Below are 15,645 nucleotides of genomic sequence, written 5' to 3' on the forward strand. Positions count from 1 at the left end.
ATGGAAAGGGGGAAACGCGCAATCATTCAATATCGTCCCACTCTAATAGATGGAGCAATGTGTCTGAGCCCTCTGCAGGGCATGGGCGAACATGGTCTGCATAGCGTTGTAGTGGAAAAGGATACCGAAAAGGACGGCGACGTGCCAGATGTTGTGCGAGCAGCCCACGTAATCGAAGCGACCGGGGAACCATCGCTCTGGGATCTTGGAAGCATACATGATGGCGCCAATGAGATACACGAGGATTGACTTAGTAACGGGCGCGTAGAAGTAGTATGCCCACTCGATGCCACGGGTCATTGCGAGTTGTCCCACAGGGAGGAAGCCGGTGGCGGCAAGTGAGACGTAGAAAACAACGCGCAGCCAAGCCATGTCCTGGCGATTGAAGGTCGGGTGCCAGGGGAGGATAACGCCGCCAATACCGAGGAAGGCAGTCGTCAGCATGTACATCCAGCGGGAGTTGGGCTCGCAGTAGAAAGCGGCGTATTCCGTGGTCATGATGGAGGCGGCAACGAGAAGAGAGATGCCCGTGTAATCGACACAGGCGAAGCGTTCAAGGAGGGTTTGGTGGGAGATGCTGTTCATCGTATGCCAGATGGTGGAGCAGACGAGACATTTCGCCGCGGCGAAGAAGAAGACGGCAGCGATGAAGATGTCCGAGTTGGTGGAAAGAGAGAAGTTGGAGTTGCGTGGGTAGAAGTAGAATGCCACAGTAAGGATGATCAGCAGACCGACGGCGTGCGACCAGATGTTGAAGAATTCGTTGTGCATGCTGACCATAGATCGCACGCATGCCCATTTTCCTTCCGAGAAGCGGTAGCCCTTGTGGATATGAGGGTTAATTTTCCATGGGTCGGGGAGATCTTCATATTGGATGAGGCCATGTTCCTTTGCGCGGGCGAGAGCTCGTTCGACGGCGTGCTCGATCGTAAGCTCAATGGTCTCGCGTGCTCTCCTTGCTTTGTCTATTCCTCCATCTACCACACCTTTGGCACGCTCAAATCCCTCATCCACCTTTCGACGTCCACCCTCGTAGAATTCCTGTGCTACCGAACCGATGCCGGAGTCTCGGATTGCATATGCGCGCGTCTCGAACTCGGTGAGATACTCTTCCATCAGTCGCAATCCTTCTTGTACCTTCTGGTCGAATGATTCCTTTGAGGCGAGTGCATCTTGGTAACGCTCTTCGAGGGTTTCGACGAAGACGCCGGCGCGGCGCCTGCCAGCTTCGAGAGCTTCATCCGAGATTTTCGAGCATGATTCACGCACGGCAAGGAGGGTGGAGTATGCGTATTCTACACCCGCATCGAATTTGAGGTGGCCATAGGATTCGAGGAAGTCTAAGCGACAGCCGAGTTCGGAAATGAAATGTTCAAGCTGGGAGTATGTTAGGTTTTTGCAACACCACTTTGCGCAGGAAGAATATGATATAGGCCAGGAACGTACAGCTTCGTGGACATGTTCAGCGTCGACAGCCCAAGGTCTCGAGTGGCTCGAGTGGTGAGAAGAGTGCCGCCGCCTCCGCTGCTCCTCGCGGGAGAAGGTGCCGTAGGAGTAGAGGCTGAGAGGCTCTTCCTGGGACATTTGGACAGCGGTGCTGGTCCCTGAGCAAGCCATGGCGGGCGCAACCGTATATAGAGGACCCTGCAGTGTCTGCAGTGTCTCTAGCAGGCTGATAGGGTATGTAGAGTTGTTGAAATAGCTATATACTTGGCGGGGGTGTGTTTTTCCAAAGAGCGATGCACGGTCTTTGAGCCGGAAGCGGGATTGGTCCAGGCCAGCGCCTACTAAACCGGCGAGGAAGGTGGGTGGAGGAGGCCGAGGAGGATAAGGCGTCGAGTGATGGAATGTGACCAACCAGTGGGTGAATGCAATTGAGGGATTGGATTGTTTTGTTGGTGATGTTTGGGGGTGAGTGTGAGTGTGTGAGAGTGTGTGTGTGTGTGGGGATGTAGAGCGAGTGAGGAGATGGGTGAATAGGACGTGGGAGCGGAGGGATGTTGTCAATGGCTTGATGCCGTTTCTACCGTTTTTGTCCATCCAATGGCCTAGCCACCTAGGTACTTAGCCACATACTTAATTACTCGTATGTACTCTCTACCTCTTATTAGGCACTCTAGGACTCCAGGTACTCTACTTACAAAGTACCTACTTATCCTGACAATGCTTAACTCGATTAGGAATCATCAGATGAGGGTCCGGAATGGTTTCTGCGAATCAATGGACTCCCCGGTCTGTTCCGATGGCAATACCTCAATCTGACTGGACGATGTATCTTAGTAGTTGATTACTTATGAGTAATTTAACACTAAGGGACATCACTAGATCTGGGTACTTTTACGGTATCTATTGTAAATAATTGTGCTGTAGGATAATGGAAAGTATGGCAAGTGTACGAGTACCTTGTTTTGATAGTAAGCGTTATTCTTGGTGGCTTCGATCATTTGCCACTCATACATCACAAACATACTTCGCAAGTACCTGTATCTACAACAAGTAATTTCGAGGTACCGTTCCTCAACATCCCGTCTGCGTCAGCTATGCGATGACAATACCCCTCCACGCCTTCCTTTCCCATGTTCTGTGTGTAACGTCGTTATCTTCACAATACGAGTAACTATCAACCGGCCCGGAAGCGGAAGTTGCGGTGGGTGACGGTGACAGTGACAGGTGTGACAGGTGTGGCGACTGCCAACTACCTAGGTATTGTACTGCGTGAACACCAGCCACCCATTCGGAGTACATCGCCCAATCATCCCGTCATCGCACTTTCCCTAAATGGGATGACAAGACGTCCATCACCCAAAGCCCTGCGTCTTTTGGGTCTTGGGCTTTGGTCACTTTCATCATCCTCACACTGCGAGTACTTACTCCGTAGTCACTGCAGATGTTGAGTTCCCCATTGAGTTTGATTTTTGCATGGTGAACAAACATGAGGGACCTTGATTGACATCATCTTCTGCCCGCCCTGGTACTAATCGAAAGATGAGGGACACATTCTATGATTGGTCCTTAGGAACACCTTCAGCTGCTCTTTGGAGAACCATGGATTGATTGCCTGGAAATGTCTTGCACATGTTTTGCCCAGCCCTGCCATGCGCGCAACTCATTCACATGATTGCCACTCTCCTCAGTCCTCCTACCGGTGGTCTATGTATGATGTATGTACACCTAAATTTGTTTGGAGGGGAGGTTTACGTACCCATACAACAATGTATCGAGCAATATGGCGAAGAGCAGTGAAGAAAGTACATTTGTTTCTTGACTTAATCAGCTGCTGACAATGACATTCTTTCAGAGACATTCGGAGTCTGTATGATATGCAATGGTCAAGTATGGATGTAGGATTGTAGACTAAAGAGGCATGTTGTTCCTGGTTTGATTTTCAAACCGTACTGAAAACGATGTCCTGTGGTCAGACATCTCATTATGCCTCCATCTCACTTCCACTCTCGCTACCATCCTCTTCGTCATCCTCCTCGCCAGACATGTCTTCATCATCTTCCTCACCCTCGAGGCCGTAGTCGTCCTCGAAGTCGGACAACGGTTTGACTTCAGGCTTGAAGCCGGCTTCTTCGAAATTCTTCTTGAGATCCTGCACATCTGAATTAGTACTTCTGGCCTAGCGTTTGGGCAAGACATATCCAAACTCACATCAACCATGGTCGCACCACAACTGACCACCAAATCCGCCTTGTCGGCCTCGAACACCCCACTGACCACCTCATTCAAGATCTTCTTGACATCGTCTTCCTCCACCTTCCTCACCTCGGCCAGCATCCAGTCGCTGTAGTTCTTGTCAAGTCCCCTGACTACAAGATCCACAAAGCTGCCCTTCGCTGCATCCACAATCGTTGCCTTCTCATCCACGAAGTCGCGTACGATGCTGCTGATCGCACCTTCCAGCGCCAATTTCTCGAATTTGCGGGTTCCATTCCCGTATTCCTTGACAACGGTGGCCGCCTTCTGGTACGCAGAGAAAGCGTTGGGCGATTTGTAGATGCGGAACTTGAGGAGCCCTGTCTCCACGTCTCGGAAGAAATTGGTGCCATACGCGAGACCTGTCCCGCGGATGTTGGCCCACATTGGTCCCTCGACGGCGTCGAGATAGGCGAGAGCTACAATGAGAGGGGGCAATTGGGGTGACGTGTAAGATGAGGGTCCACGGGAGGTCAGGACTGCAAAGGATGAGTCGATCGGGAGGGGAACGATGTAGTGTGCGCCTCCTGGATTGCGGCCTATGGGCGACAACATTGCTTTGCGGTCGTCGATGGGGTTGACGTCTGGGTTAGGACCGGGTTTGATGGCGTCTGTCAGGTGCCTGAAGGTCGACACTGGATTGGGTAGTTTCTCGAAATTTGCAATCGCCAACACGCGGAGATTCGAAAAGGTGAGGAGATGTTTTCGCAATGATTCCAGTTTCTCAATGACCTGCTCGGGTTCGGTCTTGAGGAGCTTAAGAATCTTCCGGAGGTATGCCCCCTTCACCAGAGTGTTGGTAGCACGGACAGCGGACGCTGCGTCGTAATGAATCATGCGATCAACTGCGAAAGCCATGCTGTTGCCGTCACGCTTCTCCTCAGGAACATCCGCAACAATCTTCTTCACCGCGGCGATCAGACGCTCGGTATCGAAGACGGAATCGATGAGGAGGGTAGCTAGCCACTTCACGACCGTTTCGAACTTCTCTGCTTCAGCAACGAAGTGGATGAAAACCATTTCAGAATTTCCGATGTCATTACCCCGGTCCAGACTGAACTCGATGGTGTCCTGCTCGAGGCTTGTGATGACTTGTTCGAACTCGATGCGTTCTCCATCTTTCACGATTGGAGTTGCGAAGAAGTTAGTAAGGTACACTCCGAGCAGAGGCTTCAATTCCGTGGGAACTGTAGCTGTCCCTAGGGCGAGCCCAAAATGAACAAACGAAGTCGGTATGTGTTCGTAGTGGATGAAGAGTGGAAGGCCGTTCCCATCTTTGTCAATAACTTTTTGGATGCTGTTGTCTGGTGCGCCTGCTTTCTTCGCCAATCCAGAGCGCGCAGTGACAGTATCGAAAAAGTGGATGGACTCGGTTCCAGGTACCTTCAGGCTGGCTAGAATTTCCTCCGGAATTGGTTTGTCATTTTCTGCCTGAGCTTCTTCGAGCTTTGTAGCGAGTTTCTTCAGGCCTTCTTCTCCTAGCTTTTCTTGTTGTGACTTGACACGCGCAACCTCATCTGCCTTAATCTTATCATTTAGAGCGACAGACGGCTTGCCGAGGATGGAGACATGATGAGCGTCGGCAATCCACTTGTTCAAAAAGGCTCTCCAATCCTCCTCTTTCCACTGCTCAAGCTCGTCGAAAACGCGTAGCGTACCCAGAGAGTCGTATAGGTCAGAGCCATCGCGGTTGCCGAAAATGTGATCCTTGATGATTGGCTCCTTGTAGTCATCGTTGGACACCTCTGATGTGAATCGCACTTGACGTTTGAATCGATGAAGGCAATCCTTGATGTATGCAAAATCGAGCGGCCGAGACGCATGGTCTTTGAGGACCTCAAAAAACCTTTTCTCCGCATCTGCAAGCTTTTCGGTTTCTACGCTCGTCAAAGTGAACCAGATTATCATGTCGTAGTGTGTCTTCACCCAGAAGTAGACCATGCTTGCAAGATGCTCCTTCTCGACCAATGTGTTAACCAACACTGATACGGAGGATCCAGCCAGGTACATGAGAATGGTGTTCAGTGCAGTCTCGGCCTTGTCGTCGTTTGCTTCCGGACCGAGAAAAGCGATCTGAACTTCACCTGTTGATTCATCTTCCTCTGGGAATTCGATGGTGTCGATCGTGGTCTTGCTAAGTGGCTGGGTACGCTTTGAATCCACCCACGGCCTCTGGAATGGAGCATCGAAAGAAGGAACCTTATCGATGATTTCGTTTTCGAATTTGTCCAATATGTCAAGCAATTGGGGGTGATCAACCTCTCCAATTAGGACAAGTCTAATGTTCTTAGGCTGGTACATATCTCTGTGGAACTGCCTTATCCTTTCAGCGGTCAGGACTCGCAAGGCTGGAGTCATGCCACCGGTCTCGTAACGGTAGCCATCTCCTTCGGCGTATAACAGGCGACGCATTTGAAGGTCCATCAAGTCGCCCTGAAGGTTTTCTCGTCCTTGCATTTCGGAGTAGACAACACTTTTTCAAATTAGCGATGCGTCGATAATCACAAGGGCTGGTCGCAAATACCCTGCGTCATAGCCTTTCCCGTCAACATGATGAACCTCTGTATAACATCCAGCATCTGTCAATGTTGGGACGATGACATGGTCAAGATAGATTGGTACTGCCAAAGTCAGTAATTGCTTACCAAGGCGAGGCTTAGTATCTCTTACGAAGCTGTGCAAATCCTTCCCAACCAGCTGTACTCAAGGAGTAGACTGTCTCAGCCGTATCGGTCCAAGCATTGGTATCGGAGTATGCTCGAGTAGCAATCTTATCCAGAACGCCTTTGTAAGGATACTTCCGTGACCCCTGCTTGATGTTAGTCAAGCTCCAACAGTAGTACTTGAGAACCAACCATGAAGCAAAGATGTTCTAATGTGTGCGCTGCAAGGTATCAGCATAGAAAATGAATTGATCGTTCCGGGAAACTTACGGGCACCAGAATCATCATGAATCTCCGTAGCGACAGCGAAGTAGCCGTACACCTATTGGAGTGTCAGTGCCAGTGCATTAAGTCGAGTTACACATATCATCAACCTTCGGACCTTTACGGTCGACTACCACAGCTCGCATACCAGTTCGCTGGGATTCATACTGGGTAAATTCGACCTCGGTGTAGTCGGCCTTGAAGTTCTGGATCTTCTTGAAGTGCGATGTTTGCTCTACTGAACCCATGATCGCGATATTCCAAGGAAACTCTTGGGCCTCTTGAGACTGATTGTAATATGGGAAGTTCGAAGTATTTCCCAAGGGCACAAAGTCAGCGTTTAGAGACCTGTTGTGTTCTTTGTTCAGGACAGAGCAAGCACTAGTATTGTTCCCTGTCAGCGCGGGCCATGCAGATATACGTCAATTTGAGCGTTACCACATCAAACTACACGAATAAATCCACAAGAAGCCAACAAATAGAAGGGTGAATGGCAAGTGGTGAAAAGATTGGCGGGTGCATCGCTTATAGTGTGTTTATGGAATCATGCCATGGGGGGTTGTTTCTCTTTCTTGCATAGACAATCCTTGGCCACCGAATGAAGTGAGATATGTTCTTACCGAATCAGATGGTTAGACCCTAACAAGCCACCTAAAAGAAGTAGCTGAAAAGTCTTGAAGATTGTGGACGCTATCCTGACAATCTCCGGCAATGGACCTCTTCAAGTCCAATAAAAGACTTTCACGTGCCACGCTCCGTTTTGGGATAAGTTAAGAAAGGGTTGAGACGAATGTACTAATTAGTTTGATTATGTTGTGACCGGGTTTGAGGGACTTGGGCAAATGTGTGAGATTGGAGACAAAAGTCAGCGGGGTAACGTTTATACGATAATAGTTTGAACTTAGCGGGCACGGCGGGGTGGAATGAATTGATCCCATCCTTCCTCATAGGGCTGAGCTATGACCACCACTGACGCCAATACCTGCCACGGAACGGAATCTTGATGCATAGCAATCCAACCCGACCGAATTCGTACCAAACACACTCGTTCGCTTTTCTCTTTCCGTGGACCATGATATCTGTATTCTAGGTGCAATGCCGTCGCAAGTGTCCGATCAGGAGCTGGGGGAAGCCTTCCTCCAATCCATCGAGCACGGCAGCTTCCCGCAATCCGAAGATGTGGCCTCTGCCCCAGTGCCATCGACTGCACTCCCGAAGCTTTTGGAGGTTGTGAGCAATGCTAGGGAACATACAAAAGTATGGTTAACCAATCTATTTGGGAAATTGGCTAATGTTCCCCCTTTAGAATGAGATCCGCAAAGTGTCTCGCGAGGCAGCATCCGATGTCGACGGCTGGATATCCCAAGCCCGCAAGCTCCAAGACGATATCCAACGCTCCAAGGTTACTGCACACGAAATAGTCCAGCAGGCTGAAGCTGAGAAGGAGCTCAAAGGGCGAGTAGTAGACGCGGAAAGCAAGCTGAAATTCCTTCATTCGGAAATTGCATACAATGAAACCCTTGGGACGGTTGTTGAAAAGATACAAGGCATCTCGGGCCTTCTCGAATCTGTACAAAATGCTGCGGTACATGGAAATATAATATATGCTCTGGAGCGCCTTGAGGACACCAGCGTAGAGTTCGAGACATTGGGACAATTTAGAAGTACCAGGGTGGCTGGAATATTGAAGAACCGAGCCGATCAATTAAGGGCTGCCATTGTGGAGACCACGACTGAGTCTTGGAATGGATTGATACTGATCGATCCAAATGAACGCCGCATCTCTTTGAAAGAGAAGGTGGAGAGTACGTTCCCAATCCAAGATTCACATCCAGTTCTAACCGGTTATACAGGGGAAGCAACAATCCAAATCGATACAGTAGTGGAAGCCCTGACGAAACTTAGTTTACTGGAGAATTTCATTGCTAAGCTACATCGCGACTTTGACCACACCATTGTGTCTCCCCGGTTAGCCATCAACTCCGACGGGGTTGTGCACGGATTTGATGTCAATGGCGATGATATTCAAATCATCGGACACGTCAAAGATATGACTGTGAAGGCGACATTGGAGGACATACAAGCGATAGCTGAGTATATAAGCACACGGCTCCCACCACCTGTTGCAATACCTTTGTCAGTAAAGTTGACTCCCACTATCGCTACCCGGTTGATCAAATACTGGCTTCTGCCTGCGGTCCCGCTTTCGACCAATGGAGTGCAAGACTTCCAGGAGACACTTTCTCTTGTGCTGGGACTTGCCGAATACTTCGATGAGTTGGAATGGACGGGACAACAGCAATTGCGAGACTGGGTGGACCAATCAGCTGAAATATGGCTTAAGCGCACCAAAGAAATCGCTATCGCTCGAGTACACAGTCTATGCCCCCGCAGGGTCCGAGAGAAGAAGACGGTGGAAAGAGTTGAAACACAAACAGTGACGAGGGGTGACGCCCTCCATGATGGCCAGGAAGATCAGGACGAGGATTGGGGTGCAGACTGGGGCGAGGAAGAAGATCCAGCGAATCATGGTTCTAACGCACAACAAAAAGATGAGGCTCCAACCACTGTGGTCGAAGAGGAAGACATGAGCGCTTGGGGCATGGATGATGAAGAGGAACAAAAGGAAGAGCAGAAGGAAGAGCAGAAGGCCAAGACTGAGGAGAAGAAAGACGAGGGAGCTGAAGAAGATGTCGATGCCTGGGGTTGGGGCGAAGATGAAGAAGCAGAACAGCCAGAGAGCCTACCTGCATCGTCGTCGAAACTGCCGGAAAAGTCCAAAGCCAACGGCGAGATTCCCACCCAACCAAAGGGCAATACAGAAAAACAAGTTACCTTGAGCGAAACATACACTGTTACAGCAATACCGGACTCGATCTTCGAAATTATAGTACAAGTTATTTGCGATGTGGAAAGTCTGAACGGGCCAGAGCTCGTGGGAACAGCAATTGCCCCTGCCAGTAGCGGATTATATGCCATACCGAGCCTCTTGTTAGCTATGTATCGAGCCACCGCGTCTTCTCACTATTCCAAGGACGTGGCTGGCAACATGCTCATCTACAATGACTGCACACGATTGTCGGACAGGCTCCGCACGTTTCTTCTCGAACAATCCGAAAAGGACCGAACGTCTACATTGCCTCGCCACCTTCAGCCATCTGTTTGTCTTCGTCTCGACTCGGACCTCAAACTAATTGAAGGGTTTGGCAAGCGCGCATATGGCCGCGAAATGGAGTCCCAGCGAACCATCGTTCGGGATCTGCTTGATGGCACGAATGGTTTTGCCAATTGCACGGTTGCCCACTTTGCGGATAGCTGCGATGCTGCTGTTGCAATGACAATTGACCGGATTGGTGAAGTGAAGCGCACCTGGGCACCGATTCTTTCACATTCTGCTCTCTTACAATCCCTGGGATCGCTTGTCTCCACTGCGCTAGCAAAATTCATTACCGATGTAGAGGACATGTCCGACATCGCCGAGGAGGACTCGAAGAAGATCCATTCTTACTGCGTCTCACTTGCCTCGCTATCATCGCTCTTCGTAACAGAAAATGCGGCTGGAGAACCGCAAGATATGACCAGCATCTATACACCAAACTGGTTCAAATTCCAGTATCTGAGCGAGATATTAGATTCTAGCCTTGCAGACATCAGATTCTTGTGGACAGATGGCGAATTGAAGCTAGAGATGGACGGAGGGGAGGTGATAGATCTGATCAAGGCATTGTTTGCAGAGAGTGAGCATCGAAGGAAGGCCATCGCAGAAATCAGGAGGACAAGCTTAAGATGATGATGACGACGAGTATGTTAGCAACGAATATGCCAATAACGATCTCGACATCAATTCTGTGATCATGTAGTTTCAGAGTAGCATGATGCGATGTATACGACCGGATGCGGGCTTTCACTGCTTTGACTCTCTTTGCCTTCTCGCCTTCTCGCCTTATTGCAAGTAACCACTCACACATCTGAAGCCCGTCAGTGGGATACTGCTGCTAATTCGCTCACATCCCACGCACTTGCTGTAACGGAGCCCCGTACCCTCTGATCGCCCTCTACTACCCACCTCCCTGAATAGGAAGCCAGAATTCGAAATGCAAATCCCAGTCCACCCATCCTTTTCCCTTTCGCCTCTACGGACTGCAAGTAGTAATTGTACACGGACACAACCTACCGTAGCACACTGCACGCATAGATACCCTCCAGGGATTTACCCCCACGCCCTCCCACGTGAATATGCAGAGGTACCTACTTGTACATGTACTTGTCGGAGAAATTCTGGCGATCCTATGCCGGCGAGCCCGGACGGACATTTTGAATGGAAATGCGCTGCGTTGTTACATGCTTGAGTTTTGCATCATACAATCAAAACCCCGTTGCATATGCTGGGCTATTATATGCCGAACAATATAATACCGATTTTGGCAACAGCCGCCACAGAGATCGATACGGTAACGGTAAGATAAACGTAAACAATTGCCAACACAGTACGACCATCATCGTGAAGACCCAGTATTTAACACGTGAATACGAGAGTATCGTTCATCAAGTCTTCACAACGCGAAACGGTATCTACACACGCAGGGCTTAGCGACATGGGAGGGGTTTGCATTTCAACAAAGTCCCATTCCCAAAGCTGCCCCGGTGCGTGCGCGAACGAACGCATGTGCTAACAAGCCAATCCCCCAGCTGTCGCGTGCTCCACTTGACTCGAATAATTACCTCGGGACGTTGGGTTGGTGCAAACCTTCTTTTTCGTTTCTGGCATTCCAGTTTCGGAACGTGGTCCGCATGTGCAAAAGAATGGGACGCCTGAGAACTCAAATCCTCCTGCTCTCTACTACTGCTTGTTACTCTTGTCGCGAGAGCGCGATGGGGAATATCATGTCACATTGTTGATTGATTGTCTCATTTGCTCGCATCAAAAGACGACATATCGTCGGTCTTTGAAATTCGGATAGAAGAGAAAGCGTGGCCTATCTCGGAGGGAAAAGAGCCTGTTTACAGTATCTATCGGTGAGTAGATACATTCACGTTATTGGACGAATAATGAAAGCATGAACGGGGCTCGGAGCGAGTGCATAAAGATGTAGAGAGGGGCGTGGAACGGCGGACGTGCATTACATGCATGTACGTCGGACGTATGAGACTATTGTATGAGTAGTCTAGGTGTATCAGCGAGCGAGCGAGTCCTCGATGTCTGTGCGAATTGATACAGTAATGAGTGCCATCAATGCAATCCAGACAGGTCACAGAAGGCAAGAAGAGGCGTGCGTCGTTGGAACGCGAGAGAGTTTCCTGTGGAGTTTTAGGGCTGTCAGTCTGGTCGGACTAGGCTACATGGGGCAGGAGGATCATGCTGCATCGGAGGGACGAGCTCAGGCGGGAGAGGCGGACGGTCGGGGGGAGTTGAGTTTGGACACGTTGAAGCGAGGAGCGCGGGCATGATGTCTAAGAAGGCGAGCGCCGGTCTCCTAGGCTAAGACTTTGACTCGAGCGTGTAGTGTGGCCATATGGCGTGTGATTTGGAGTGGGAGTAGCACAGTACGAGTAGGTAGGCGACCAGTGGGGTTTAGTACAGAAGACGATACTCGCTATCAAGATGGGGTAGATACGGAGTACTCGTAGCATTGATAGGGCCAACAATGATCGGCGAGTGTGGGATAACAGAGGTGGACCTAACAACATTGTTTTCGTGAGTACGGAGTAGTTCTCTTGCATCCCTCCACTTTCTCGACCCGTGGCCTTCGGTGCTTTCAGTGTGGCTTGCAGCGGGAAATTTGGGGAAGAGGGAAAAAGGGGAAAACGTGTGTGGCGCTTGTTTGATGTTTGTTCTAAGTCACTTGCAGTAGTACCGGCGAAGTTGATGCAGTATTGGCGAGACATGGAAACTATCGAATATGTGCTGGTAGAATTGATACTTGGGTTTCCCTCATGCCAACGTTTTCACAGGAACCACTCTGTGGACTTCACCTATTGTTCCGTAGTCGCTGAGTAGGTTCGCAATCTAAATGCGGATCAGGAATCCGTGTATACATACAGAGGTTACAGTGAAGATGCGGAATCATGTCTCTTGAGTCCTTGACAAGCAATGTCAATTGTAACTATGGGACAAGCCTGCTGTGCGAGTCGGGAGGTACGGGAGAGAGCCATCACTTCATAACACCACATTGTGCCAGATGGGAAAGCGACCACCCGAATACAGAAGCACAAACGAGACGACAAACAATGAAAGTTTCAATGTGTTCAGTCTAGGTCCGTCGCACTGTGTGCGCGTCACAGTGGAGGACGGCGTTTGGGTAAAGAGGGCAATCTACACGTCTTGAATGAGACTCTCGTCTGCGCGACTTGTACCGCGCACGACGATAGATGGCAATAGAATCGCATCGAGAACGCGCCAGGTTCGATGCTGGCAGTTCTAAAAGCAGTTCGGCTCAGAGATACCGAGCAGCAACCGCACGTTCAGAGATTGTGCAATATGCTTTGCCTCGTGGGTGCATGGAAGAAATTGTTTTTGCGATGCCATCGTGCTGGTTCGCTACGTGCGTTATATTAAACCCCTGCGTAGGAAATATATTGCTTTGGGCTGGAAGCGAACGATGAATTGCTGCATAGAAGCCTAGCAGGGGATGGGAGAAGCTAATCATGCCGTGCTTACAGGCGCGATTTTGAGTTCGGTTGGATATTCTACACAGTGACTAGACGCGCTGAAAATGGTGCGTCAATATAAACGGGGTGTTCTTGGGCAATTGAGAAGATGCTGGGAATAGACACCCAGGGGGTGAGGAGTTGTCTGACTGGACGCATCTGTGGGTTTGTCAATTGTCTTACGAGCATTGAGATGATGGAATCACTTCGTATGGGAAGGGGAAAACGCCTGACGGGTGTACCTGAATGACGCATTGGCTAGAGTAGGGAGTACAGCTACATGTATTATATTGCCTCCAGGGTTGCGACGTGAGCATCAGGGAGCCGGTCCCGAATGACTGGGAGTGGTTGGAAATGAGGGTATGGTAAGACGTGAATCAAACTGGTGAGACGGGTCAGACGGGCGGGTGGGAAGACGGAAGATAGTCAGGGTATGTGTGAGGACTCTGAGGAGGAGGGCTGATGCCACTGGGAAAAATGGGAAGATGGGAAGGAAGAATTACTGTGTAATAGATGATGCTGTGGGGTGATGAATGGGGACTCCATCTGGACATCAATTGCTGATGAGTTGATATGAGACACACACACACACACACACACACACAGAGAGAGAGAGAGATATTTGATTGGTGCAATGCATACACCAATGTTCATACGGCAACATTGGCTGTTGGTCTATCTGATAATACTCCAGCCTCTGAATTGGTCGAGTCTTCGAGCGTCCGAGTCCTCTATCCTGGGACTTGACGTTTGTCGCGAAGAGTCGCACGAGCAATGGTCTTAGCGGTGTTCCCCTAAGGCTCTCTGGCGAATGCGCATCTACCAGCTACCAATGGAGTACATATCTAGGCCTCGATGCGCATACTATACAAGGTCGGAGAGAGCTGGAATGGATAGCACTGGATGGGGTATTTTGTATAATAGGTGATATTAAGAACGAATCTCACCACTCCCTACGAGGATTTGAAGATGGATATTGTATACTGTACTTCGTATTGTGTAAGAATTGGTGGGGATGCCATAAACCAGGCGAATGATTGGAAGATTGAACAGTCTTACGCCGATATTGCCTTTTCCATTCATCCAACCATCACGTCCATCCTCTCATCGCTATCCATGTTCACCACCTAGGTGTTTATGCCATCCATCCATCCATCCATCATGATCCATTCATCCATCGCGTGTTCCTAATCTGTCCTGCTCTACGCCGTACTCTTACGCGCTCCACATGTGCTCTCCGTTCCTAATGGCCATCGTCGTCGCCACGGCATGGCCATGGCACGGCCGCGTCGTCAAGCCACCACCCCATCATCCTTCTTCAATGTCATCCGCATCCTTGTCAATTGCGCCAAACACATCCTTGTCCCATATCCATGCAGTAGGATGTGCTATGTCCATGACCATGTCCATGACCGCACCCATGCTCGTTATCGCTATCGCTATCTATGGTGTTAAGTTATTGTATTGTATTGATACTCCGCTCTCTCTCTATCTCTCTCTCCACACACACACACACACACACACACACACACACACACACATCCTGTGTATACGAACATACTTACTGTCTAGAACTATCAAAATCAAATCTACAATTTAATACCTCCCCACTAAAGACTGTGCAAACACACACTAATCCATTTCACACCCGTCCGTATTCTGTCACTATCACAATCTTGTCAATCTCCCGCTATTTTCGCAACGATCTCTGACTCGGCCCAGCCCGCACTAAGAACGAACGCCTACCTACACTCCTACTGACCAACTCGACTGTCACAATCAGTCATTCTCGCACGGGTAGTAGTGGGACGAGATATCTACACAGGACAAGTATATTCTTCACCCGCAATACGCACTCAACCCACCAAGTGCGAACGAACGAATGAACGAACGGCGAACAAACACCTCAGGAACCAAGAACTAATTTACCCCAACGCTTCGCCGCCGTTAGAGCGATAGTTAGTATCAATACCTAGCTTCAAATCTCCTGCGCCGCCGCGCCGTTGATACGTCCTACACCCTAGTCTACTTTTCGCTCCGTCACCGGGCGCCTCTTCCATTATTGTTCCATTGATTATCTTTCCCTTCCTTTCCCTTTCCCTTCACAGTGTACAAAGTACGAGTCCCTCCGAGTCTCTTCCCCAGCCCTCTGGAACCGGACCCTCCCCTCCCCCTGGTACCCATGCCATGCGCTTCACCTGTCGGCCCTAATCATTGGTATTATTGTATTCTTTCCTCCCTACTGTACGGCACTGTCCAGCATAGAGGTAGTTCGTCCACTACCCCGTCGCTGTCCTCCATCTCAGCAGCCTGCCTTAAGAGGCCTGGGCCCTGCACTCGCGGGGACCTGCCTATACCTATAGTCAATCCC

The 15,645-nt window shown here is 49.9% G+C and overlaps 3 protein-coding genes across 3 annotated transcripts; 1 reads left to right on the top strand and 2 right to left on the bottom strand.

Moving 5' to 3' along the window:
• Positions 1 to 42: 42 nt before the first annotated feature.
• Positions 43 to 1,617, bottom strand: BU24DRAFT_462245 (IZH family channel protein-like protein; the record flags this gene model as incomplete). The annotated part of the gene is made up of 2 exons (XM_033531978.1): positions 43 to 1,377; positions 1,447 to 1,617. The coding sequence occupies 2 exons, from the start codon at positions 1,615 to 1,617 to the stop codon at positions 43 to 45; spliced, it is 1,506 nt and encodes a 501-aa protein (XP_033384382.1).
• Positions 1,618 to 3,180: 1,563 nt separating this feature from the next.
• Positions 3,181 to 6,874, bottom strand: BU24DRAFT_480742 (zinc metalloprotease-like protein; the record flags this gene model as incomplete). Its single annotated transcript, XM_033533138.1, has 7 exons — positions 3,181 to 3,595; positions 3,655 to 6,172; positions 6,224 to 6,320; positions 6,370 to 6,508; positions 6,555 to 6,583; positions 6,633 to 6,684; positions 6,737 to 6,874. The coding sequence occupies 7 exons, from the start codon at positions 6,872 to 6,874 to the stop codon at positions 3,428 to 3,430; spliced, it is 3,141 nt and encodes a 1,046-aa protein (XP_033384383.1). The 3' UTR covers positions 3,181 to 3,427.
• A 725-nt stretch (positions 6,875 to 7,599) lies between these two features.
• Positions 7,600 to 10,537, top strand: BU24DRAFT_391376 (uncharacterized protein). Its single transcript, XM_033525110.1, has 3 exons — positions 7,600 to 7,883; positions 7,933 to 8,431; positions 8,480 to 10,537. The coding sequence occupies exons 1-3, from the start codon at positions 7,722 to 7,724 to the stop codon at positions 10,414 to 10,416; spliced, it is 2,598 nt and encodes an 865-aa protein (XP_033384384.1). The 5' UTR covers positions 7,600 to 7,721; the 3' UTR covers positions 10,417 to 10,537.
• The last annotated feature ends 5,108 nt before the right edge of the window (positions 10,538 to 15,645 follow it).

The sequence above is a fragment of the Aaosphaeria arxii genome (assembly GCF_010015735.1).
Source record: "Aaosphaeria arxii CBS 175.79 unplaced genomic scaffold BU24scaffold_4, whole genome shotgun sequence".
In the NCBI taxonomy this organism is placed as follows: domain Eukaryota; kingdom Fungi; phylum Ascomycota; class Dothideomycetes; order Pleosporales; genus Aaosphaeria; species Aaosphaeria arxii.